General features: G+C 39.4%; 3 protein-coding genes across 10 annotated transcripts in view; 2 read left to right on the top strand and 1 right to left on the bottom strand.

Moving 5' to 3' along the window:
• ZC2HC1A (zinc finger C2HC-type containing 1A) overlaps positions 1–6,294 on the top strand; it is a 43,888-nt gene extending 37,594 nt beyond the window's left edge. For both annotated transcript variants that reach the window (XM_083824212.1, XM_083824213.1), the window contains one exon: positions 532–6,294. In XM_083824212.1, the coding sequence (XP_083680338.1) occupies positions 532–712 (181 nt within the window). In that variant the 3' untranslated portion in view covers positions 713–6,294. The remainder of the gene's footprint in view (positions 1–531) is intronic.
• IL7 (interleukin 7) lies at positions 3,842–25,508 on the bottom strand. Its single transcript, XM_083824219.1, has 5 exons — positions 19,921–25,508; positions 16,628–16,770; positions 12,888–12,974; positions 11,936–12,088; positions 3,842–10,084 (listed from the first exon to the last, which is right to left on the bottom strand). The coding sequence occupies exons 1-5, from the start codon at positions 19,928–19,930 to the stop codon at positions 9,932–9,934; spliced, it is 546 nt and encodes a 181-aa protein (XP_083680345.1). The 5' UTR covers positions 19,931–25,508; the 3' UTR covers positions 3,842–9,931.
• The window catches only part of LOC310894294 (uncharacterized protein), an 87,496-nt gene continuing 78,524 nt past the window's right edge, over positions 17,120–26,091 (top strand). For 5 of the 7 annotated variants that reach the window (XR_014579742.1, XR_014579744.1, XM_083824218.1 and 2 more), the window contains exons 1-2: positions 17,120–19,853; positions 24,227–24,351. Coding sequence is in view for 5 of the 7 variants with exons in the window: in XM_083824218.1 (XP_083680344.1) it covers positions 19,130–19,853; positions 24,227–24,321 (819 nt within the window). In the remaining 2 variants the exon portion in view is untranslated. The remainder of the gene's footprint in view (positions 19,854–24,226; positions 24,352–26,091) is intronic. The other 2 variants (XM_083824215.1, XM_083824214.1) reach the window with 1 other exon arrangement.

Genomic DNA, 26,091 nt, shown 5'->3' with positions numbered 1-26,091 from the left:
GATGCTCAGAATGTATTTTCCTTATTTGCCATCTAATACAATATCACTGTCAGATAAGATGTGCACAGAAGACTTTTAGAAATGTCAAAAACCTCTTAGTCATTGAAAAATTGGGTGAATGATCATTCAAATGGCCAGTGGTTCACTTGAAGTTAAGTGAAATTTACATCCACAGCACAAAAAGAAATTGTCCGGCACATACCGTTTTAAAGGGCAGGAGGGAAATTATATTTATTTTTTAGGCTATTTGCCTTTCCTGTTTTGACAAGCTAATTTTTATGTTTCCAGATTATCTGGTTAACCTAACTAGTGACTCAAACACTTCATTGTGCTCCTAAAAATTGGGGAATCTGGGTAAACTTACAAGGTGGTGGTAAATGGCAAATAAATGCAACGTGTAAGCATGAAAATGACAATAACAATAGCAGTAATTCCCTGAAAGGATTTAAATAGTTTTGCATCAAGTTATACTGAACTGAGTTATAGTGAACGTTTTTTATCTGTTTTTTTGGTGGTTTTTTTTTTTTTCAGGCCTGATGGTAAAATAGGGTATGACAGTGGAGACTACTCAGTCAATGGTGGAAGTTCAAAAAGCAGTGAAGGAAATTCACCTGTACAGTTATCTAAATTCTGCCATGAATGTGGAACAAGGTATCCAGTGGAATGGGCAAAGTTTTGCTGTGAGTGTGGAATTCGAAGAATGGTTGTGTGAACACATTCTTAACAGCAAAGAGAAAAAGAGAAATTGGAAGCATCTGCAGTGTACTGCTGCATGGAAAGCTAGAGCACTCCTTCCAGTTAGACTTCATGCTGCAAATGTATTGAAACATCATATTGTAATTTTCTGAGTGCAATCTTCCGGTTACGTAGTAATTTATATATAAATATATATACTGTATATAAAAATAGCAGGTACCTTAAACTGTGCCATTCATGGAAATATTCTTTAATCTCTGCTGGAAATATTTTAAAGTATAAAAACATGTTAAGTAACTTAGGTAGCGGAAGTGGTTCAGTGTTATTTTTCTTATATAATCCTACTAGATAAGGCATTATTTAAATCACTTATGTAGGTTAACTCACCCATAGGGAACTAACGATGAAAAACTTCTGTGTCAAAAGTTTCTTTGTGGAGGCATTTCCTTCATATGTAATATTAAGTAGATGTTATCTATGTTCTAAGTGAAAACAACATAAGCAACTCCCTAGAAATCTCTGGTTAAAAGTGCAAAAAGACTGGAACCCTTCAAACTATTTAAACAATTACTTCACAGTAATATCCTAACTGGACTTTACAGTTACTTCCAAGGATTTTTTTAATTATTCAAAGAGGAAAAAGTCTGAAAATTCCATTCACATACAAGAAAAACAAAATTTGTGTAACTTTCCCCATTCTGTTTTTGAATAAGAACTTGTTAATATTTTTATGTACTTATAAGAAGAAATATGATATCCTCATTTTAATCAGTTCCTTTTGTTCCAAAATAGTTGTCTTCGTCTTCTTGTGTTCTCCACCATGACTAGCATGTGTAAAAGCTCTTGCTTTTGTCTTTAAAGGTTTCCAAAAGTCCTACTCTTTTTTTCTTCCCTTGTCTCCTGAAGGAGAGTCTGTAGTTACTGTACCTAAATGTTGAACTTGTTTTAAAAACAACCTTCTTGATGTATCCAATACAAAAAGAGATCCATAAAATGTATGCTATTAGAAGAGTAGAAATTGATATAAGTAGCAACTGCTTTTATACCTCTCCCTGTGCAAACAGCAGGTCCATATTTCTTGAGTTAACACATGATATTTTTTTTCTCTTCAATTCTGTATGTTCATGGGCTCTCAAAGCAGCCCCTTAAAGTTAGTAACAGACTTCACATCAGTTCATTGGTTAGAAGGGTCAGGCCCTGGAAGTTGTTTTTTTCATTCTTTTAAAATAAATGACACAATCTATCAGAGCTATTCACAAGCTGAATCACTTAACTTGTATCTGAATGTAGTAATTTGTAGTAATTTGTTTTGTGAAATTTTATTTTGAAATACTGTCACCATCTTAGCTATGCGTGGAAGAACAATCTGAAAGACCTTAATTGTGCCTTTCTCACAATACACTCTTTTTGTCAGAAATGGTTACTTTGAGCTCACCGTTAGAATTGTTTTTTATACTTTCTTTGTAGCTTTTGCAAAATCTGCTGCAGTGTTGCATTATAGCAACTTCAATGCATTTTCAAAATTTGTGATTATTGTCAATGGGGCCAATTATGGAGAAACAGTGATTTAAGACATGCATCTCCAAAACAGGTTCCAGTCTTGGAGGATAAGAGATTTAAGAGGCTTGATGTAGTCATCGTGCAGGCTATAAACTTTTGATATTTCAGAATTATTTCCATGGAAATAATATAATTCATACAATATGAATTATATGAAATTGTCTTACACTTTTTATACAAAATTATTTCTAGAAATTATCTTTTCATTCAATGTAGTCTTGTATTATTGTAATTTACATAAGCTGGCGGCTGAGCATGATAGGATGGATGACTGTTAATGAGCGACCTGACAAATCTTAGCCAGTTTATATTTTACATAATTTAGGTTCTAGGATCCTTTTTGGCACATTCATATTTGTACTTGGAAAAATTGCAATCCTGCATCTTTAGCATAGATAAGTTTGCTTTATAAAATTTGTCCTGGACTTGGGCCATGGAAGTCTGCAGACTGAATTACTGGAAGTTGTGAGTGTCCATCAGAAAAGATAGAAATCCAGCATAGGTTTGATTGGTTAGCGAATTTATCAAAGAATCATTTCCTTTATCTGACTTGATGAATTTCCAGTTTGTTTCTGCTGGAAAAAAAAAAAAAAAAGCTTTTCACCCCTTACTGAAAATACATTCTACAAGGGAATTTTTTTAAGGAAATATATATATTACAGGTTTTCAAGAATTGATGGAACTGTTGAAAAATATATTGACCATTTAGGTTTCCTAATTTTAAACCAATTCACATACAACAATGATAATTTCTGCCTTCTGAGCTTTGTGTAACTCTTTGCTTCCAATGTAGCATTTAGGAAATTACTTGAGTGACACATTTATATTTTTTTATGCTTCTGTGATTTATGGCAAGAACTAGATAGGGGATTAACCTCAACTGAAGGAAAAACTTTAAAAAAGATTTCCTGAACTTTAATTTAGCTTTACAGGAAAGTCTATTGAAGTGATAATGACTGTTGATAGTCACATTTGGTAATGTGTATGCGATAGAATCTACAATAAAGATAAGAAAAGAATGAAAATATAATTGACTATGCAGTTTATTACTGTATAGTGAGACTATCAGAAGGCTGGTGTGTTTCTGCTTTCACCTGGTTTTGTCACTGAATGGCAGGTTTTGTTACCAACAGTAGGCTGTATTACACACATTATCAGAACAGATCACAGTAATTCCATCTAAATATTTATTTGCAAATAGATTTGTTTTCATAATGCCCTGCAGAACTGAATATGGAAAATAAATTGATTATAGCACTTAAGGAAAATATAAACTGGTAAGGGAGACAAGTAAAGCCTCCGAATTTTGAATCTTTAGGTATATTACATTTGTGAAGAAATTCCTGAATTCAATTTATTAACAAGACCTAGGTCCAAAACATCTTGCCCTACTCCTCCCAATGCCCTTATGCCTTGCTTTTTCATGGGAGGAAAAATCATGAATACAGATGCTGAAAGGGTAGTGTTCCAGAATGCCTCAAGAATCAAAATTTTAATAATTGTTAAGATAAAACACCTAGGTGAACTATGCAGCCCTGATGCACTTCACTGAGGAGTCTAAACTTAGCTAGTGTCATCTGCTGGATGCCTTGTTGAAAGATATTTAACTTAAAAGCCTAAATTCCTTAGATTTAATGTGTAAATCTATGATGATGTGATTACTCCATTTACCATCTGTCTTTCCAGTTGTGTGTTTGTGTGTGTGCATGTGTATTTTGTGAGAACTCTTGTTATACAAACAAAAAGTTGTTTCACTAAAGCAGAGTTAATACAAAACTGTACTGAATATTACTGGGGGATTGTGAAGCCCCAAACAGCTGACTGATGTACTTGCTGTATACTGAAAGTGAAATTTATTGACGTGATTTTAATGTTACCTACTAACAGTGTCTGACCATATGTCAGACTTTCTTTTACTGTCTGCCACTATATCTTCCTAAATTGCTTGCTAAGAGTCTTTCAATCAACAGAGAAGAAAACAATAGGAAGGGGAGGTGGATCGGGGGGAAAAAAAGGAAAAGAAAGGTCAGTGATCCCACGTAAAAAAGCAAGAAGGCTGTTGCTGAGGTCCTGGCTGACAGTGTTTGCATTCCTATTTTGCTTTTGCGAATATGTGATTTACTAGGACAGTCTACATAACAGAAAGGAGTGTAGGAGCAGTGGGCCTGTAGTGATGCAAGTGGAATGAAATTCTGAAATATACTAGTTCCAAAGGTGAAAGCAGCATAGTAAAAGGCCTAGGCTTTATATAATTTACCTTTCACAAGTTTATGTATAATACTGTTTCCAGGTCTGAAACAATCTAGGGTATTTCTAACCACACAGCAACATAAATGTATGGTTATGCAGATAGTTAGACTCTTAGTCTCCCACACCACTACAGGAAAGTGGGCAGCAGGAGGAGGAGCAAACTTTAGCATCATTTCAACTTACACCTATGAAGTGAACGTCTAAGCAGAATTTTTCAAATTTGCCAAAGAGACTTGAAGAGCCATTAACCTCCCACAGGCGGATTTGAAAAGCTTGACCTGAGGGATTGCTTGGCCTGGGAGGCGGCCTGGAAGCCTGGGGAGCTCTCCATGGTGCTCTTAACACTGACCCTCAGGTAGCAAGGTACGCAAAGTAGGAACTCCAAAAAAATGTATTTTAAGAGCTAATCTTGACCCGTCATGGAAGTTCTGTCATCTGGGTAAGACTAGCTCTTGATTCACCATTGCAACTAAGAGTTAGTGTCTGAAATGCAGTGTGTGAAAAGAACAGTTCCATGATGCACGCTTATCAAAGTCAGCGAGAGGAGGTATGGTGCAGTAGTTTGAACTCTAAGGATCAAGGCATGTAGCAGTGCACCTTGATGTAGGCTATGTAAGTAGTTTGAATATAAAATGAAATGGCATTGTCAACATATTATAAAGTTCTCAAGAACTGCTGGTTTCCATCACATGACTTTTGCATCTGTGCAATGAACAAATCTTTTTTATATCTTGACAGAAAACGGTGTTTTGTAAGAGTACTTGTTACAACTTTATTTTTTTTCAGTATGACTAAGCTATAAGTAATCATATGGATTGTATGAGACAGTGGAATTTCCATCTTTGAAATTGTTTTTGGTGACTTTGGTGAAAATATTTTTATTGCCTTGGAATAAGTACAGCTCATTCCAACTTGTGATTTTTTTTTTTAAGTTGCTGGTTTGAATTATCTAGTTGTGTTGTTGGAAGAAATGTTAAGTAAAAGATTCTTAGCTGTATTCAGCAGTTATTTGGTCGTTGCTTTCTTTCCACTATTCACAAGATAAGGGATTAATCTTGCATATTAATGGGAATTTTAGTTTTCTTTTTGTATATGTATTGTTCCAGAATACCCATTTTCTGGAGGATCCTATTTAGCCCCATTTCATGTTTCCAGAAAACAACCTATTCATATATTCTTTTAAATAACTAGTACTTTTTCACAAAACTAATCAATAGGGAAATCAGTTTTCTCCAATATGAACAGTAGCTTTTGAGACAGTAAATCAAATATTCAGGTTGATATTGCTGAATAGTGAACTTAAGGTCTAAATGCAAGTGCATGGTTTTTCATTGTTCTATATTTGTGTTTGGATTTCTGGCAGAAGTGCAGATGGATTTGGGTCTGATCTTGTAAAGTGTTAAGTATTCCATGACTGTTACAATACCTACTTTATATAATTGCTGTAACTCTCTAGGTGTTCATCCTTCATACAATACTTAGTATATATCTTCATAAGTTTATTTATTGATATTCTATGTTTTTAAATGAAGTGATCATTCATGTATTTGAGGTGATTAATTTTGTCAGCATTACATTTATTATTTTTTGTTTGCCTTGTCCTTCAGTACACTGAATATTTGTGTTTGTGACCATCCAGTGTTTTTTTTTTTTTTTTGTTCAGAACACCTGGGTTTCCATCTTATTTGATATATTATTTTAAACCACCAGTTCTGTTTTAATAAATGTAAATCACTACCTGATGCTAATTTGCCACTTGTTAACAATAAAGGAAATATGCCAATAAAACTTCTGGAAATCCATGCATTTTTGTAGCCAAATGTGAAATTGTCTTTAAAAATAGGATAGGGATAGGTAAAATCATTTCACCCTTATAAATATTGTCATGTGTTTGGTCTCAGGGAAACCATACCTAATGGGAGAACCCATCCAAAGTCTTCTCCTAGTGGTTTGTAGAGAACCACTTAGTTATCCATTTCAAAGGATAGGATTTTTTTCATTGACTTGCAAGATGAGATCTGTATTGCTTAGTCACCTTGAAAAATACTCTGTACCACATATTTAAGTTAGTAAGAGCTGCGCATGTAAAAATTCTGTTATCCCTTTCCCAACTACATGGAGTGCTTAGTTAATATAGTGCCTATCACTGTGATAACCTGTAGTAAATCATTATTATTATTAATTTATTTATTTTTAATAAGGCTGTAAGGTATAACCTGTAACTAAACCTGATCTAGGTTTGTTCTGCTTTGTGAGGACCAATCACTGCTTTGTTCATGAAATGATTAAGAAGGAAGAAAAAGAAGAAGTTATATTTTTCCTGTAAAGTTCACTTATGTGACCAGAAATTGTAATAAGGACTTGGGTTCCTGATTTTGTTGGCTGAATAGGGCTGAGTAGAGACCGGTTCCTCTTTTCTTTCTTCTTTTTAGGGGTAAGTTCCTCCTGATGTCTCTTTTGTTTACTTTACCACACCCTCTTCAGAGGAAAACAGATCTATTTTCCATTAATTCTGGATAAAACTCATGTGCCAAAAGGCTGCAAAATCTTGTCACTGCTGAGATTCCATGATAGCCAGCCACCAAGCTTGCTTCCTCTTTGTTTTAGTTTATCATGAACTATCCCAGTCAGATAGCAGGAGGCGAAAAAAAAAAAAAAGAAAGAAGAACCAGAAGAACCAAGCAGATGCTTCATGAATCCTATCATAAAGCCACCATCTCTGTTGCTCAGCACAAAGCTGAAGAGGTGAAACTGGAAGGGAAATTAAAATCAGCCAGGAGTGACCCTTAGCTGAGGAACTTCAGCAGTTTAATGGTGTAAAGTAAGATGTCAAAACAGTGACCTTCCTTGATCTGATTTCCTAAACACCAGAAATTCTTCTCAGCAGAGCACCTAACTTGCTGTTAGAAATCATTCAAATATGCAACATTATCTTGCTCACATGGGTTAATCTGCTCAATTCACAGTCCCTTGTAACGACAGTGGTAAAATTATTTTCACTAATTTTAATACCTGTCTTCCCTTGCTTCCTTTGCTACCTTCCCATAAATTCCATGCATTTCTAAATTACATGTTTGACCTACTCATATTCCTTTTTTACAGTGTCATAATGTTAAAACAAACTAACAAAAAGATGGTAAAAAATGAAAGGGAGGTAGGAGTGGTGGTGATACCTTGCAAGGTCCCTTAGCCCATTTCCTGCAAAGCAGTTTGGTTTTGCCAGATTCCTGATTTCAGTGGAAGCTGGAGAAGGTTCTCAATTAGAAGGAACAAATCAAAGAGCACAAATCACTGGGTTTAGCAGTTAGTCTTTACATAAAAGTGATGACTCAAGAAACTTGGCAGGAAGAATCAGGCAGGCAGGATATTTATTAAGAGAAGCAATCAGGAAAACCACAATTTCATAACCACTGAATTCAAATTTCTGTTCTGGATCTATGTTCAGTCTTTCCTCAGGATAGGCCAGAAACTGTTTGATTGGCCTCAAGATCTGAGTTGTGAGCTGCTGCTTAAGTCATTTAAGCCAACTGAACTTTGTGATTTCAATTTTGTAGTAACTAATATTGCACCTGTGTATTTTTCTTTTAACTCACACTGCCCTTTCCTTGCCAAGTGATAGCAGTTATTAGGAAATCAATCTTGGCTCTCAATCGTTCCTGAGTTTCCAAAACATAGTTGGTATTCTTCAGTCACTCTCAGAGAAAAATTTAGTCCTCAGCCAACTGGGACTTCTTTCAGTAGAAGTGATTTCCTCAGAAGTCCCTACAATGGTTGTGTTCTCTGAGCTGCAGTGCAACATTGGGAAATCTGTTTCCTTTTCCTATTACATAAAAGGGTTGTGGGTTGGGCTGATTTTTTTATCGCTTTTTTTTTTCCCCAGTTTGAAGTTAAAGTTACAATCCCTTAAATCAAGAGCTAAAGAGAATATGTGAAAATCTCAGTCACATATTTACAAAGATCCAATTCAAAGATACTACAAACTCAAGAAGTTTCCGTGCCATAATTAGATATGGGTCCCTCACCATTAGCAATAGGGCACACTGGGTTTAATGGATTCAGTCAGCAGATTTTACTCCAGTCAGAGGAGGTCCATACAGTTGTTTAAATCACATTCCACCATTTTTTCAATCTTGTGTTTTGAATACCAAAGATTTCTCTGAGTAGTTCCACAGAAAATTTTCACTCTGAATCAGGAAAGAACGGGCTTAGTTGAAGATTTCCCAAAATATTTAGTCCAAGTTGGACAGCTGGTCTGGAACTGTCTACCTAAATTATAGGGTTATAAGCAATTAAGAAACAGATATTTTATAATAGGAAATCTCATGCAGCTGGATCTTACAAAGGCACTGTGATTTTAATGACTAGCAGTGGAAAAAAAAAAAGCTAAGAAAGGAGTAATGACACTCAAAAAGCCAACAGCCCAATTCCATAGAAGACAAATATTTTATTATCAAAGGAGTTATATCAATGTAAGAAACTGCAAAAGAGTTATAAACATCTATAAAAATACCTCTATTTATCCAAAATTAAATATGAACACTTTATTAGTTAAATGCCAATATATTATTCTCTGAAAGTATTCACACATTTTGAGTCACGTTTTTCTAACACGTTAAACACGTTATATAAAATAATTGCATATAAGAAATCACAATCCAAAGGTAAGAAATTCTAGGTCCTCTGTCAGCTAACTCCAATAACCAAATGCATAATGCTATTGCTGTTTCCAGTCAGCTGAGCAAACTCACATTCAGGCATCCCATTTCTCGCCCTCCGTATGCCTCGCTGTCTTGCTCCTGCTTCAGCCAGCAGAACTGTGCTAAATCTCTCAAAAATCACTACCCTTCCAAGGTTTTTAAAAAAGTTTACCTTTTTCCCATTTTTCAAACCTAAATCAATTTGTGAACCCATTAGATGCTCACACTGAAAACATTATTGCATCAGCAGAACAAACTCAAGAGCTGCTGCTTGTTTGGTAAATTGTTCATTTTGGTCCTTGATGTGTTTTCTATAGGTAGAAAGAAATCAGCTGCTCTTCCATACTGATTTTTTTTTTTTGGTCTGCAGCTTCTAAGATTTTTTTATAAATTGCAGTAGACATCTAAGTGGATTGCTTTCATATGAAGGTATCACAAAGTCACTCAGAAGATCAGAAAATTCAAAGTACTTTCCAGAGCATGAAGGTGGGACACAACCTTCTCCGGAGTTTTTTGTTTCAAACACTGGTCTCTATTTCCCCTTCTCGGACTTTAGCAGCTTGGTTTAGCTGTTTCTATTTATTCCATCTCCAGGATCAAAATATGGTAGCTTTACATCCGAATTCCGGTATTCATGTAAGCAAACAGAGTTACTCATAGGATGCATATGAAATGCAAAGATACCAAGTAATGCCACTTTGAAAGAAAAGAGCAGGATTCATCTGGAATCACCTGGAAATTATTTTTTCAAATTTATTCCAGCAGGATCGAAGGCTAGATATATTCTCTTTCAGTTCACAAAATTCGTGGTTACATTTCTTTTTTGACTGTTCACCTGTTTCTCTATCTTCATTATTATGTGTGTTTACCTGCGTGCAAACCTGAAACACGATAGTTTATATTGTTAATTGAGAAGTGTTAATTCTTTTTATACAGACATATTTTAAAGCAAACTAATTTCATTACGTCTCAATAAATAACGCAGGTATCTTACATGATAACTTAGCCAGAATGCTGGGCTCCTCACAAAACGTGCCATAGCGGGGCCCACCCTGCATCAGTTCTCACCGTGAACACAGCCCTACTGCCGCCGCTTCCCGCTGATTTGGGAGAACACAGCCTTAATGCTCTGCAAGTAAAGGCATCTGAAACCAGTCTGTGCAATGCAATTGAGAATACCTACGTCCTCTGTCAGCAGTTCAAAATCTATCCTCAATTAATTTAAGGACCCAAAGAACAAAGCCAATTAAACTGTGAGCCAAGCTTCAAAAGCTATGCCTGTACGTGTGGTACGTTGAGGCTGACGGAGCCAAACAGTCCTGTTCCAGATGCTGGCCCTAAAGTTCAGGGTCTCACCAGACTGGGCTTCTTGTGCACATTCTATGATTGTGACTTCACGGAATCACACAGAAGGGTTAAGGTTGGAAGGGACCTCTGGAGGCCACCTGCTCCAACCCCCTGCCCAAGCAGGGACACCCAGAGCAGGCTGCCCAGGACCATGTCCAGGCTGCTGTTGAAGATCTCTAAGGAAGGAGACTCCTCAACCTCTCTGGGCAACCTGTGCCAGGGCTCTGTCACCCGCACGGTACAGAAGTGCTTCCTGAACCTCCTGTGTTCCAGTCTGTGCCCATTGCCTCTTGTCCTGGCTCTGGGCACCACTGAACAGAGCCTGGCTCCGTCTTCATTGCATCCTCCCTTCAGCTATTTATACACATTGATAAGATCCTCCCTGAGCCTTCTCTTCTCCAGGCTGAAATAATAGATATTATGGACTTTTATAAGATGTTATAGATTTTACAGACTGTCACAGAGTTTTATCAAATGACTTTAATGTAATTGGTCCTTAAATAAAACCAGGCATCGATGGGGTTAGGTGACGCTTCTATTACTGAACTAGGAGACTTTTTACGGTTAGGCAAAAGTTAGATTCACCAGAGTTGTATAAGCAAAATATAGACACCACTGTTTACTTTGAAGATCTGGTTCTTAGGTTATATGTTTCTCCATATTAAGGAGAAAAAAAAAAAAAAGAGTTAAATGTAGCCTCCAATCCACCTGTGTAAGCCAACCACAAAGAATTATAACCTTTGGTGCCTACAAGGAGGCTTTTTGATGTTGGCCAATTAGGTAAAACTGCAGGCCACACTTAAAAGAACACTTTTCCTTCTCTCCGGTAGATCATTGCACTAGATTTGACTGACATATTAAAGAGTTGATATTGCCATTAACTAAAAATATAAATACTTTCATATCTAACTACTCTTGTTGAGTTTGAGATATTGTGGATAAAATTAAGATCAATAATCAAAGGGATTATGGAAAGGAGAGAAACTCCCATTAATTATTTGTTGAAATAAGCCACCTTAAACATTAATTTTAGGGTAGAAACCCAATGTGAAGTAGCAAGCGTGATTTGACATATATGGAAGTTAAAGGAAATCTCTGCATAAGTGTGATCTTTGTCTTTTACTGGAGAATTAATTGAGGTCTTTCACTACTAAACCAGAGTACATATCTTGACTACAGACATCCAGATCACTGACTTAAATAGTCTTTGCACCGGGTTTAATGTCTGTTACAAGACGTGCTATACAGAGCAAGATTTGTCATGCATGTAACATGTGCATGATAGATAGATATACCTTTGAGAGGTAGATGTGATAATCTGTGCTGAAGAGCTGAGGAGTAAGCCACGTACTTCCAGTAAACTGTAGACCATCACTACCACTCACCTTTTCTTTTTTATGTCTTTCACATTTGCACTGTAGAACTTGTAACGTCCCACATGAGACTAATGCTGCTTTCCATCTAAATTCTTTGCTGATTTTTTGCTTATTAAAGAATTTGAGCATGTTGCATGCCATACTCTGTAGTGATTCTATTTCCTGTGAAGAGAGCAAGAAAAAAAAACTTGCTGAAAAGTCTGTGCACTGTTAATTCCGTGTAGTGTTTGTCTTAAAACAAAAGCTCCATCAGTAACCATTAGTTTCTTTATCTGGCATAACAACAGTCTGTTCCAATAAAGCGTGACTAATCTGACCCAATTGCCATCTCTTCAAAATATTTAAAACATCAATTTGTAATTAGTAATAATAATGCTAGCAATAATATTATTAGTAAGGATACTAGGGATAAATCCTAGCCTTAATGAAAGCAGCTGACGCAATCAGGAAAATGCTGACCAGTTTTTGAACTCAGTCCATTTACCAAGTCATGATAAAATCCACAGCTACAACGGACAATTGTGCTTTCTGTTATTTAAGATCTGCCCAGACTATTAATTTTAAAGCTCTCAGATCTGAAGTGGAAACGTTAGCTAACACGATTTCTGTAGAAAAACAAAAACAGATGTTGGAAAAATTTTGTTTACTTCCATTGTCAAAATACAATCAGTGTTCTGTACTAATTTGTATTACAAATTTAAAGCAATTGTTGCAGTAGAAAAAAAATAAAAAAGATTTCTGATGTGGTATTGTTTAATATTTCAATTGAAAAAATATCTATTTACTGGACAGATTCTATGATTCCAAATTCCTAAAAGGAATATTCCTGAACACCACTATTTGACAATTAAAAAATGTAACATTATTCACTATCACAATGTGTTATTCAGGGAGTGGATTGTACAAAGAACCCTCTGGGGTTCGTATTCTCTAAAGTAATTTCTGAGAAGCTAAATTTTACCTGAGTATCATTGCAGAAGAACACCTTGCTATGTTCATGTTTTTTATTCTTGCAGCACCTGTCACGATACTCTGCTGACATATTTACCTGTAAAACATAATATATGTTTAATCATGGACGTATTTTTAATCAAATGAGCCAAGTTTCTCACTTAAAGCTGGTGACCTTAACACTAAATTGCTCGGTAGGATCTCCTCTGTTGTAGCAGGGTCAGTGTATTCCCTTGGCAAGCAAGCAAAGAAAACCCCAATCCAGCTACAGTTTGCAAAGGTACTCACAGAATCACACAGAATCACAGAAAGGTTGAGGCTGGAAGGGACCTCTGGAGGTCAGCTGGTCTAAGTCCCTTGGGCAGGTTGCCCAGGACCATGTAGAGGCAGCTTTTGAAGATCTCCAAGGAGGAGATCTCTACAGCCTTCCTGCCAGTGCTCTGTCACCAACACAGTAAAGAAGTGCTATATTCATTGCATGTTACATGCCTATGTTTAGGGGAAGCTCCTGTGTTTGTGCCCATTGCATCTTCTCCTGCCACTGGGCACTACTGAAAAGAGCCTGACTCTGTCTAGTTGCACCCTGCCTTCAGGTATTTATTGATGAGATCCCTCCTGAGCCTCCTCTTCTCCAGGCGGACCAGTCCCAGCTCTCTCAGCATCTCCTCACAGGAGAGGTGCTCCAGTCCCTTGCTCCTCACCCTTCACTAGACTCTCTCCAGTAGCTCTCTATCTCTTTTGTAACGCAGAGCCTCTAACTGGACACGTCTTTTCATTTTAAACCTTCATATTCCATTGAATTACTTGGTCTTTTAGCATTTAAAAAAACTACAGTAATATTTAAATCTTACACAGACATCAAACACAATGTTTGTCAATGTTTGTCGTAATAAATACAAGCCCTAGGCACCTAAACATATTCTAGCATTAACTTAACATGTGGATTTACAGAACATGCATCTCAAGATAATCCAAAGCCAGTACACTTGCTCCCTTTGTGTGGCCATAATCTTTTATCAATGGTTTATACTTTCTGCTTTTTGTTCTGCTTTCATGGCTGTCACCCAGATGACAACTGAATCTAACTCAAAAAAAACCCACCCTTCTGTTTCTTCTTCAGCCTGTATCCATATAACTTAATACAACCAAAAAGCTTCAAAAAAGAAGACAGCTCCTGTCAATACTATATTAGCTCTCCTCATTTAGGTGTGCATATGAACACATTAGTCAACCTCATATTTAGGGCTTTTTTGCAGATTTTTGCATAATGCTTGTATTTCAGCAGGTCATCCAAGATGAACAGCACTTTCTACAGGAAGGGTTTTCAAACCCAGGAGTTTAGGGAGCCAAATATTCACTGACACAAAAAAGCATTAGGAATATAATGCTCATCTCTACTTGTACCACAGCAGACTGAAATTCTACTGCAATCATAGAGCACCAAGATCTAAAATAAATAAATAAATAAATAAAATAAAATAAATCATCCTAAAACTCAGTTTTATCTGCAACTTCGTTTTCTAACCACTAAGAAGTCACTGACTCCTCATCTATAGCATATTGTAGTAACCATTTCTGAAGGCAGTTTATTTGCTGTGGCTAAAGCAACCAGAGAGAAATCCTGGCCTCAAAAAAAGGCATTAGTGAAAATCAAATTAATCTCTGAAGGTCTAGTATAAAACCCACTGGTCATCTCCATGACTGTGTCCAAACATCAGGTTGAGGGACGGAAAGTTACTGACTTTGGCTATACAATTGCAGGAAAGTTCCTAGTGAACAGTTGCTATGACCCAAAGGGCAATGTCCCTAATATCTGCTGTTAAGCTATAGTGACAAGACTCTACACTGATTTTACATAAAAAATCAAGTTAATCTCTCTTAAATGGGAGAAAATATAGACTGGCAAATGAGGAAAGTTACACCGCAGTTGCTTGTGCATGTCTATTCTAGCAAGTAAGAACTTTGGAGTTCAATACATTCCCACTACCTTTCACAAACATTAATGCTTGAAGTTTTGTTTATTAATTTGTTTATTATTTAAACAGAAAACACCCTCCTGGCTTCTCTGGCCCCGCAGCTCTAGCAGAGCTGGGATGTGCCTCATGGTTCTGCACTGCAGGAAGACAGCAGGATCTGTTTCCCAGAGGCTCTTCTTCCTGACATGCTGGTACCTCTTATAGGTCACCAATCACTTTGTCACAAAAAAAGATGACAAACTAAAGGTGCTATCTGTACAAACATTGTCATGATTTTTTGGTGCCTTTGGTGCCGTCTTTGGTGCCTTGTTGAGGACAATGCGATTTCTCTATGCAGAAGACAGAAAAGCAGTAGCTTTCTCTTTTTGTAGTCTCAAGATTATCACACACATGATCAGAATGTTTTTGAAAATTAAATGATCTTTCCCTGAACCTAAAGGTATTTCGCTTCCAGGGAAGGGTTGATGCGTCTTGGTAAAGAAAGGTTGGAAACCACCAGCATAATGCTCTGAATGATGGTAGTGGATGCTAAGTGTGAAGAAATATAATAGCTCTCTATTTCACCTTTGGAAAAAACACCATCTATCACTCACACTTCATGCGAACAGATCTTGATTTAAGACTGCAACGGAATGGTGAGTTCTACTGTAGTGACAAACTGTCAGAAAAATCCCCTTTTCGTAGAAATGCCTCTGCTAATCCAAGAGTGGAAAGTGCTTTCTCCCATGAAAGCGTTCTTGGCAGACTAATTTGTTAATAAATTCTTGATGAAGATAAGTTTGGGGCATGGATCTGTAAACTCTAGCAATGTGCGTTTGTATAGCTGTAATAGTTGTAGGTGATAAAGCCGTGATGGAGGAGAGGTTGCCACTTGCAACTGAGAAAGTTAACTTTTTCTCTGCTGCTATCTTGAAAACTTGATTCTTTGTTGGTTATATAAAATGTATTGATAAGTAAAATAGAAAGAAACTTCTATTGTAATATGGGTGAGTTTTACATCACTTGCATTAACTACAAATGCATTAATTTAATACTTAACCTTTAGAAAGGTACCTTGGTAATTCTGAATGATTATGATGATAATGATATGAATATCTAGGACTATTAAAATGATAATATTCTCTGTTAATGAAGCAAAAATCTTAAACAGTTGAAAAATGAAAGATTTTAGTCACTCTCCATAAAAAATGTTTCAATACACAGAAATATCCAAACAAGTCCACTTATCTAAAGTTTTAATAGCAGGGTTTTACCTTTAAAATGGCCAATGAATGGGTTCACTGGCTGGAATATAACATAGAAATTGTTTTGAAAATCAGTGACTTGAATTTTGTGCCTCTGTTCATTTGTATTCAATGGACAACATAAAACTTTAGTCAAGAAGCCTGTAGTTAGTAGAGCAAATTGCAGGCTGTGGAATGCTTTCTTCTCTTGACAAGAAAATAAAACACATGTAGTAATAAAACTACCTTTAAAAAGTGGGTTTTGTTTGTTTGTTTGTTTGTTTGTTTGTTTTAATATACTGCTTAGGTCCAAATGGTACTTCTGTCTAACTACTTGGTGTACAAACACAAACCATGTATTTGCCATGTATTTGTACAGGCAAATAGGCAGCACGCCCTCAAATAAAGCCACAATCCCAGTACAACATGCGATTTTACAATTGTCTTTTATCAAATGTTAACATTAGAGCTTTTTTGTTTGGTCATTGTTTGTTTGTTTTTTATTATTTGCTATCATCTAAAAATTAGGAAGCCCAAAAGCTATTACCTACCAGCTCATCGATGTCGTGGCTTAGTATATTCTCATACTTCACACGGATCTCCGCTGTTTTATTTCCCATTGTACAACTAGATGAATTCACTGGTGACAGAACAAGGAGTAGTGGCAGAACCCGAAAGATAGATCTAAAAAAGGCTGGATTACAACAAGAGCAGTTAAGTACACATTGAATGCCATAGAGTATAACCTGTATTAACAAATATATTCCGTAATCTGTTAAAACAGTTTAAAGGGGATCTCTATACAACCTTGTACCTTGAGGGAAAGATTCAGCTCCTGAGTAAAACACTAGCTGAGCATCTAACTTCCTCATACTGAAGGGTGATTTAGCCACTGTGGTTGAGAGCCTTCAGTAATCAAGCTGACCAGCCACTTCACGTCAACTTGGGCTGAATTCCTATCCAGTCTTTGTAGAAAGCATTGATGAGGTCTCTCCATTGACCATAATGGGGCCATAACCATCTAGTAGTACATATGTAGACAAATAAGTGCCCTAGTGAAACAGATGTAGACATTCAAGTGTCTGCAGTTGAATTCCACCTTAACTAGTGATTTTTCCTACAATGAATTCTACAAGTGCTCATGGACACGTGTGTCTGGCTGATCAGAAGTAGAAACCCATATTAGTGGCTGTACATGAGACAAGGTAGCAATACAACTTTCTCTGCAAGTTTTTGAAATCCTTTGGAGCAAGCCTCACTGCTTCTCACTGTTTCTCCCCTCAGTGGACCATCCTGCTTTGCTCAGACCACTGGTCTTCTCTCCTTGCATGACATCCAGGAAAACAGGAGCTTTGTGAGGATGGGCAAAGAGAGAAAGGACCAAAATAACTGGTCAGCCTGAAGGGACTGATGGTAACTAGAGGCTGCTGGTGACTAGCCTGATGCTGGGAGTGAGGAAGCTAATAGAAAACTAGTAACTGGACACTGGCCTACAGATGGATAGAGTAGGATGATGCTTAAACGGAAGGTTGTAGGGAAAGGAAAAAAAAAAAGAAAAAAAAAAAAAAAGAAAAAGCTAGAAGTTTGTGTTGGAGGATCATCAAAGACCACAGCAAATTCCTGCAGTATTATGAGCTGTTTCTACCCATCTCTGCTACTCAGTAAGACCAACAAACCTACACAGAGTAACTGGAGACACCAGAGTTGCCAGGAAAGGCAGAAGGGATGCCCTGACAGCTTCCTTCCTTCCTCTCTGGTGAGGATGGGAGCACTGAGCCCAGCCAGACACTCAGAGATGGGCATCTCTGGACTTGGCATCACTTGTGAATCCCAGCCTCAGAAAGAAATCTTGAATAACTGCAGAACACTAGAGATGAAAGTAAAATATGTATCCCTGAATACACTTTTAAAATACTTATTCTGGGTGCATAGCTTCAAGGAAGAAAGAAGTGAAACTTGACCATAGTCTTTACTGAGCCATGTAACCTCCGTGATGCAAGAACCAGGGTCATGCCATGACTGTCTGCTGTCCACAGAAAGTCCCTCACAGCCCAGCCCAGCCCTACCGCATGCTGCTGCTTCAGAGAAGGACGCGTATCACTTTTCTGTCTACCAAAGCCTTTTTTTCTGACAGTGTACTTGTGAACATGCTGTGATGTACACCTCTGTCCTAGAAACAGGACTGGAAGATTTTCACCTGTACAATTCCATTTTTGTTTTCTTGTGGCAAGCTGCCTGCCAATTTTGCATGGGAAATTCATTTGGCTGACAACCAAACAATCTAACCTTTTCAGATACTGATCATCAGACCTGTCTATAAGGATCTCAAGAAATCTAGCCTGAAGAGATTTGATCCTACAGGCAGTAAATACAAAAAATAGTGCCTATGCAAGGCAGATAGGACTTCCAGATGGACATCTGACTTCCACAGAGCTTCACCTTTGTAAATCTCAATGCTAATTACCTCTACTCCAAGAGAATTATCAGTTTGTAGGACTGGGATTTGTACAACTGTGATATCAAAAAGATGTTGCAAAAGCATGCTAGAAGTCAATTACAGGACAACATTTTTTCCAGCATACCATTGCACCTCTTGATTCCAGTACAAATTAAAAAAGGAACTGTAATACACACTTCCAAAAAAGTGATACAAACAACTCGGCTATGTTGCTTCAAAAGGACACTTCAGAGACACAAATAACCACCTTCTAAATTAAAGTCACTGTAACAGATTCCATCACTTTTAAAACTTTTTTTCTGGTAAGAATGGAGTGACTGATGAAAACTGCAAAATCACTTCTCTTCCTCTCGTTTTACTTTCTCTGTATTGGTCAGGTGGCGAATCTTTTAAGTGAGGAAACGACAGAATCAGAGCGGGTATTTCTGAAAGGGATGCTGCACACTCACAAAGCCCCTTGACCCACAGCAGGATCCCAACGCAACCAGTTTAGACGTTCCTAAATGAGTCCTCTGTTAGATGAGCATCCTAAAGAGTCCCTGCAGCTTTGGGCTGAGCTAGTACCTTCCCAAGAAGCAGAGCTGATAGCGGCCATATGGCTAGCGCTTCTGAAGAAAGGAATCTTACATTGCTGGTAAACCCCATTCTTTCAGCAAACTCCTGCAAAGCTCCTAAGTTTTATGTGGAAAACCCCAGCAAATTCTCCGAGGAAAGCCGGGAAGACTCAGCATTCCAGTATTTCCAAATGGAAAAAAGCCCCTCTTTATGGTCCAAAAAATCCCCTATTCCTCCGCTTCGTGCAAGCGACCCTCCCGCGCCCCGGGGCTGCGGGCTCCCCCCCGCCAACCTCCCGCGTTATAGTGCTGCTGCCGTGCCCCTGCTCGCCCGCCCGACACCCGCAGCGACCCTCGACGGCAGCGGCCCGGCGGGGGCTTTCTGCCCGCCCGCCCCCAGCCCTCGCAAGGGGCGCGGGGCTCGGCTGCAGCCCCCGGCGCTGCGCGGCACCTGCTCGGGGCGCGCCCCCGCGGGGCGGACCGCGGGTACCCGCGGAGCTCCGCGCAGCTCCCCCAGCACCACCACCCACCTTTTTCAACCGCCCCCCCCCCCCCCTCCGGCCACTTTCCCGGTAGCGGCCGGGCTGGGAACGGGGCTCTTTTACTTTCATTCTAAGGACAAAATAGGAAAGAAAAAAAAAAAAGAAGAAAAGAAAAGCAAAACTGGGAATTTCCCCGTGGCCGTCACCGCGGGGATAAAAGGGCACCGGGCGGCACCGCGCAGCCACAGAGGAGGCGAGGAGGCGGCGGGCAGGCGGCGGAGCGGTGAGCGGTGCGCGGGTGCGGAGAGGAACCGGGGGGGCGCGGCGCCGCGCGGCGCTGCGCTCCTTACCATGGGACATGGTCCGCCGGGGGGGTGGCAGGGAGCAGCGGCGGCGGCTCGGCGGTCATGGTGGCGGCGCCGTCTCGCCCATGGTGCCAGGGGGCGAGCCGGGGGGCGAGCGGAGCCGCGCTGAGGGGGGGAGCGGGAGAAGAGGGGGGGGCTCAGCACCCCGGGCGGTTGCCGTCGGGGGGCGCGGCGCTGTCAGACCCGGCTGCGGCTCGGCCGGGCTTTGCTTTTCCCATGGGGCTTCCGCCGGCCGCAGGTACTTTCGCTTTCTGCTCCCGCAGCTGCCGTCGGGCTCTCCGCGGGCGGCGCAGGGCTCCGCGGCCTCAGCGCGGAGAGGAGGGTGCGGGCGGCTGGCCGGCCGCCAGGGGAGGAGGCATCCCGGGGGAGGCCGGCGGCAGGTCCCGGGCCGGCGGGAGAAGGAACCCGAGGAGCGGGGAGAGGCCGTCGGGGCTCCCCGAGGGCGGCGGCTGCGGCGGGGCAGAGCCGGCGGGGGGTTACATAGGGCCCCGGTTACACGCCCAGTGCCGGGTGCGCGGCCAGGGACGGAAGGATGGACCTTGGCAGTGCGCGTGGAAAGAGCCGCTCATCCGCGGGGAGGAAATCCTAAAAAAAAAAAAAAAAAAATTAATTAAAAAAAAAAAAAAAAGGAGGGAAGGAAAAAAAAAAAGGATTCTGGAGTGGCTCTGTGGGAGGACTTGGCTGCCCAGCGTTCTCCCGAGAGCTCGGTGCCTGGATTGGTCGGGGAGGAGGGACTGCCAAGGGGCTCCCCATCAGGTGCCGGCTCACCCCAGGGTGCCCGGCATCAGCTCGGGAGAGCAAGGTGCGTGGTTTTCTTGGGGCTTTGTATTTTCCCCAGCACGGTGAGAAATCCGGAAGGATTGACTGAAACCGGTGAATGGCTCGGGAAGGTGTTGTAGTGTAGACTCAGCTCAAATTCTAACAGACACTGTGGTAGTTAGATTTTTCCCTAGGTAGATTAAAATCTAAATCCAAAATAGATTTTTGCAATCTATAAATGCAAAAACTGATGTTTTGCTGCAAGTGAAAAGGCTTGGAATAAAATAGGGTATGAAATGTCTTTGTAGCATCCCCTCCCCACTGCCTCCCACCAACATACTTTTTGTGTTTTGAGATCTCTGTCCCTTTTTCAGCTGCACCAGCACAAAAGGCTGGCTCCAAAACCCCTCTGTCTTCTTGTAAGGCTGCTTACCTAAGAGTGGGGCATGAGTATCAAGGAATAAATTCATGGACTTGGCAAAGGTGTAGACTTCTCAGGATGTTTTCCACTCATTCTTGCTCTCTGGAATTGTGCCACTTCATTCACGTACAAGTGCCTTGGCGGTACTTAGCAATTTTTACTTTCAGAGTGCTTGTCTCCAGACTGGACTCTGCTTTGGATTGGGTGCATATTTCTCATTAGGTTTTCTGTGGAAAATGTTTTAGTCCTTCGTTATAAGTATTATGACAAGATTCAAGAGTGAGGATGTTTTCCACCACTTCGGCTTTGAGCGAGTCGACTTTGGTAACAATTTCATGCCACTAGCATACTGTTTGGGCAACGGATGGTGGTGATGAGTACCAACATAGCTCCATACAGAGAGCACACACCTGGCTTTGCTTGTTCCTTTAATGCGTGGCAGGCTGTATTTGACAGATCGGTCAGATCTTGAATTTGGTCAAGGATTTTGCCCCACTAATAGATACGTTATCTCATTCTTAAACGTTTCCGAAGTTGTCACTCTTTTCATTATTATTTATTAAGTCTTCTTCCACCAAGTGTTGTCTGCAGACATGCCTCCATGCACATTTAAATTTGCTGCTGTGCAATGTAAATTTATGCCTAGCTATTTTCGTGGTCTGGTACTTACAAACTCAAAGGTTTTGAAAAACCTTCAGGATAAAGCTCCATACATACAAAAATATATCCACAAGATCAACTTTATTCCAGGCACATCCTCCTTCTAATTTCTTATGATTGTACATGTGTGCTCACATGTGACACGAGGTATTTTATGCAGGTATTAGTAAATTGTCAGGGTGTAAAACACACGGGAAGACTTCTTCAGCTGGTTTGGATATGCTAGTTTACTGGCTACCTGAAACATCAGAAGGACCGATAATTGTTTCAATTTAAATTCAAAACAATGCTCGTTGTGATTCATGGGAAAAGGCAGCATAGTAGCTTTACATATTAATAGGATCATGACTCTGAATGGTGATGCCGGAGTGTAATAGCAGTTCTGCTGTTTTCTTTGGTAGTGGCAGGGTCTTGTCTTGCCGTTTTGTAAGATGAAGAGTCCGTGTGCTGAATGGATGCGGGACTTTTCCTTTAGTCAAAATGAGGAATAAGTAGCGTGAGCTGTGCTTTGGCCCTTGCCCTGGACTGTGGTATACACTTAAGATGCAGATGTTATTTGATGTATTTGTGTGTGGTTGGTGCTTAAATGTTCAAGGTTTGACTGTTATTTTTATTTTATTTATTATTTTTTTGTGTGTGTGTGTTTGGAATCATTATATGGATTTTGTTTTCAAAGCACCTCGTTTAGTGATGCAGTAAGGATTTTTCAGAAAAGATTACCTACAAAAGGATCAAATACAAATCTTCAGAAGAGTATATTCAGCAAATATAATTGCCTATTTTTTTTTTAAGAATGAATGGACACCAACCAGCTGAAATATTAAAAGAAAGAATTTGACTGATTATCAGAGTATCATCTTAACAGCCAGTTTTAATCAAGAACTCATGAAAGGAGTCTTGAAGGTTTTTTTCACCTGAGACCGAGTCTAAATAAGTGATGGTGGTTTGCCCGTTTTACAAAATGCATTTGGTGCCGAGCTGTAGCTAGCGAGCTCTCCCTCTGGAACAGGACGGAGCTGTGGCTTGGTGGGCAAAACCTTCGGAGGAAGAGTCAAACTGAAACACTCCTGTCGAGTTTCTCATACATTAAGTGTCCTATTTCTTTTTAATACCCTGGCAGTTGATAGAACCATCTGTTTTAATACGAGATGGGCTAGCTTCACTACGTAAATAATTTGACTGAGCAAAATTCAAAATAAGTGACTTCTGGGAGGATGCAGTATAACGCAGGGCATTAGTGCAAATGTGTGCAGTTTTCTCCTTCATCCACCTTTCAGGAATAACTTTTAAAACAGTAAAAGAAGATACTTCAAATTGCATTGCTAACGACTGAAAGGCACCAGTAATTTTATCTGTTCATGGATGAACATACTCCATGGTTCTGTTCCATACATTTTTTGAGGATGGTTTCTCTAAACTAGTTCGATTTTAAAGGAGATCTAATTGTCTCTTGACCTGGTAAAATCTGCTTCTTGGACTATCAGCTATTTTGGCGTTATATATTGATATCCACTGGAATACCAATATTCCTGGATAACTACATGATTGCAAAGCACATGATTTCTTGTTAAGACCCCATTCTCATAAGACTAAGTACTTCTGGGAATGTTGCTGGCTTTCTACAGCTGTTACTTGTCAGCTTGAGAAGATCTTTACTCATGCCTTTAGACTGGACTTCAGGCTGCTTGCAAAGTTTCAGTACCGTTAGTGAATGATTTTATTATTGGGAAAAAATAGTTAAAAAGTTAGAACATTTTTATTTTATTATGGAGTAAAACGTAGATGTGATAGTTGTCACGACCTGGTGCAACTCAGGAAAGTGTGGTCACTGCTGTGAATGAATTTATTTTTAAGAGTAAATGTGTCTGGTACTTATGTTATCCTCATCTAACTGCAGGGGAGGGGGAGAAGCAGAGACATGTTCCCTCCTCCTCCCACCCGCCAAAAAAACCCCAAACCACAAAAGGGTCCTGGATGAACTGCAGTTCAGAGTTTATTGTGCACCCAAAACTTCCCCTGGTATCCATGTGTGGGAAGTTCAAGTCTTCTGATATATTTAAGCAAGAGCAAGCAACCTAATTCTGTTGCACCAGAACTGCCATTTTGTTGAACTGCAGTTGCTACTTTTTCTGTACAAATCACTGTCATTGGAGCGTGTGCTTGAAAAACACGTAAAATGGCTGATCCACTCTGCTTCAGTGCAGAGCTGTGACTCGCATTCACTCAACTGTAAGGTGGCTATCTCTGGTTTTTGTGTGTGTGTGTGTGTGTGAGAATTCAAGGTAATTTTATCAACAGAAGCTAGGAAAGAAAAGAAAATATTCCTGGAAAACTATTAAGATAAGGATTGAGGAAACATGTGAAGCTCACAGGAAATTTTTGTTATCAAGCTATGGAAAACCTTATTTCTTCAACAGAAGGTGGCAATCATTTTATCTTCTTGTTTTGCAGGACAGGAAGATGCCTATAAAGATTTTAGCACCAAGGACGAGATGCCAAATAACGTGATTTTAGCAAACCAGCGGTGGGACGGGGGCGCTTCCTGAGGGCAGCAGTGCAGAGCTGGAGGAGATCTTGTAGGTCGGGACAGTGCCGGTGGGGAAGCGGCTGCTGGGCAGGCGCAGGGTTTTCAACAGGCATGGGGATGCTGGTGCCCCACCAGGGCATCCTCACCCTGGATATAAGACATGCCCTGAAACTTGGGGGGAAAAATTGGGATGGGAATTGGTAGCTTCAAACCTGTGCTTGGAAGGTTCTGGGCTCTGCTTGCCCCTCTGCTAAAGCTCTTTCCACTTGAGTTGCTGCAATCATTATTTGATGGCAGGTAGGAAGAAGGATGCTGGGTCAGTTCACCAAGGGAAAGGCTCCATTTCTTGTATTTATTTATTTTTAGAATACTTCTGTTAGAAGGGTTCTAACAATGATCGAGCCCAACTGCCTGACCGCTTCAGGACTAACCAAAAATTAAAGCACGTTATCGAGGGCATTATCGAAATGCCTCAGAAATACGCCCACAAACTTCTTCAAATGGGCAGCCTCAACTTTCCCAGTGCTTACACTCCCCGCTCACCCAGCTGGGCAACAGACTCCACGGCGGCTGGGTGCTGGGGCAGGATGCGGCCCTGCTCCTGGGCGCTGGGGCAGCATCCATGGGGCGCAGGAGCTATTTCTTTTTCATGGGTCTTGAGCAGCTCGAGCCCTGCGTTGCAGTGACGGGCTTTGGTGCAGTCATCTTGTTAAGCAAGTGGAAGTTTTCGAGCTGGTTGCTGGCTGTCTCTGCCTTGGAGGAGGCTGAGTGGGAGAGAAAAAAAAATATTCCAGCTGTGGCAAACTGCAAATCCGACTTCTGCTTCAGTGAGCCATAGAAAAAGAGAAGGGATTGGGGCAGGAGGGCTTTGCTAATACATTTTCTCTTGCTTTTCCTACTTTAAAAAGTACAGTTTCATATTTGTTTGTTTTTATTTTTTTTTTCTTTTTCCTTTTGGTAGCAGCACTGGTCTTTGCAAATATTCACCTGTACTGAAATTATGAAAATGTCAATGGATATTGGGGTCTTGGGAGTTCATGAGGGTTTGTTTTTGTGCTTCTAAGAGTGTTTTCCTAAAAATATAATCATTTATATTTTACTATTGGTGCAAACTTACGTTTTCTAGTGATTGCTCTTTTTTACAATGCTACATGTATGAGTACAAAATGGCATTTATTTAACTTCTAATTTTCTGTTGTCTTCCTTGCATTTTGCCTTACCTTGACTTGCCGTGACTTGCCTTGACTTGCCTTGACTTGCCTTGACTTGCTTTGCCGTCCATCCTTGAGATAATGTAGTTAATACCCAAGACAAACTGTCCCTCTTTCTTTCTTCTTTTCTTTTTCTTTTTCTTTTTTTTCTTTCTTTTTTTTCTTTTTCTTTTTCTTTTTCTTTTTCTTTTTCTTTTTCTTTTTCTTTTTCTTTTTCTTTTTCTTTTTCTTTTTCTTTTTCTTTTTCTTTTTCTTTTTCTTTTTCTTTTTCTTTTTCTTTTTCTTTTTCTTTTTCTTTTTCTTTTTCTTTTTCTTTTTCTTTTTCTTTTTCTTTTTCTTTTTCTTTTTCTTTTTCTTTTTCTTTTTCTTTTTCTTTTTCTTTTTCTTTTTCTTTTTCTTTTTCTTTTTCTTTTTCTTTTTCTTTTTCTTTTTCTTTTTCTTTTTCTTTTTCTTTTTCTTTTTCTTTTTCTTTTTCTTTTTCTTTTTCTTTTTCTTTTTCTTTCCTTTTCCTTTTCCTTTTCCTTTTCCTTTTCCTTTTCCTTTTCCTTTTTCTTTTTCTTTTTCTTTTTCTTTTTCTT

Source organism: Anser anser (assembly GCF_964211835.1).
Source record: "Anser anser genome assembly, chromosome: 2".
In the NCBI taxonomy this organism is placed as follows: Eukaryota; Metazoa; Chordata; class Aves; order Anseriformes; family Anatidae; genus Anser; species Anser anser.
This window is presented reverse-complemented; position numbering and strand designations above follow the sequence as displayed.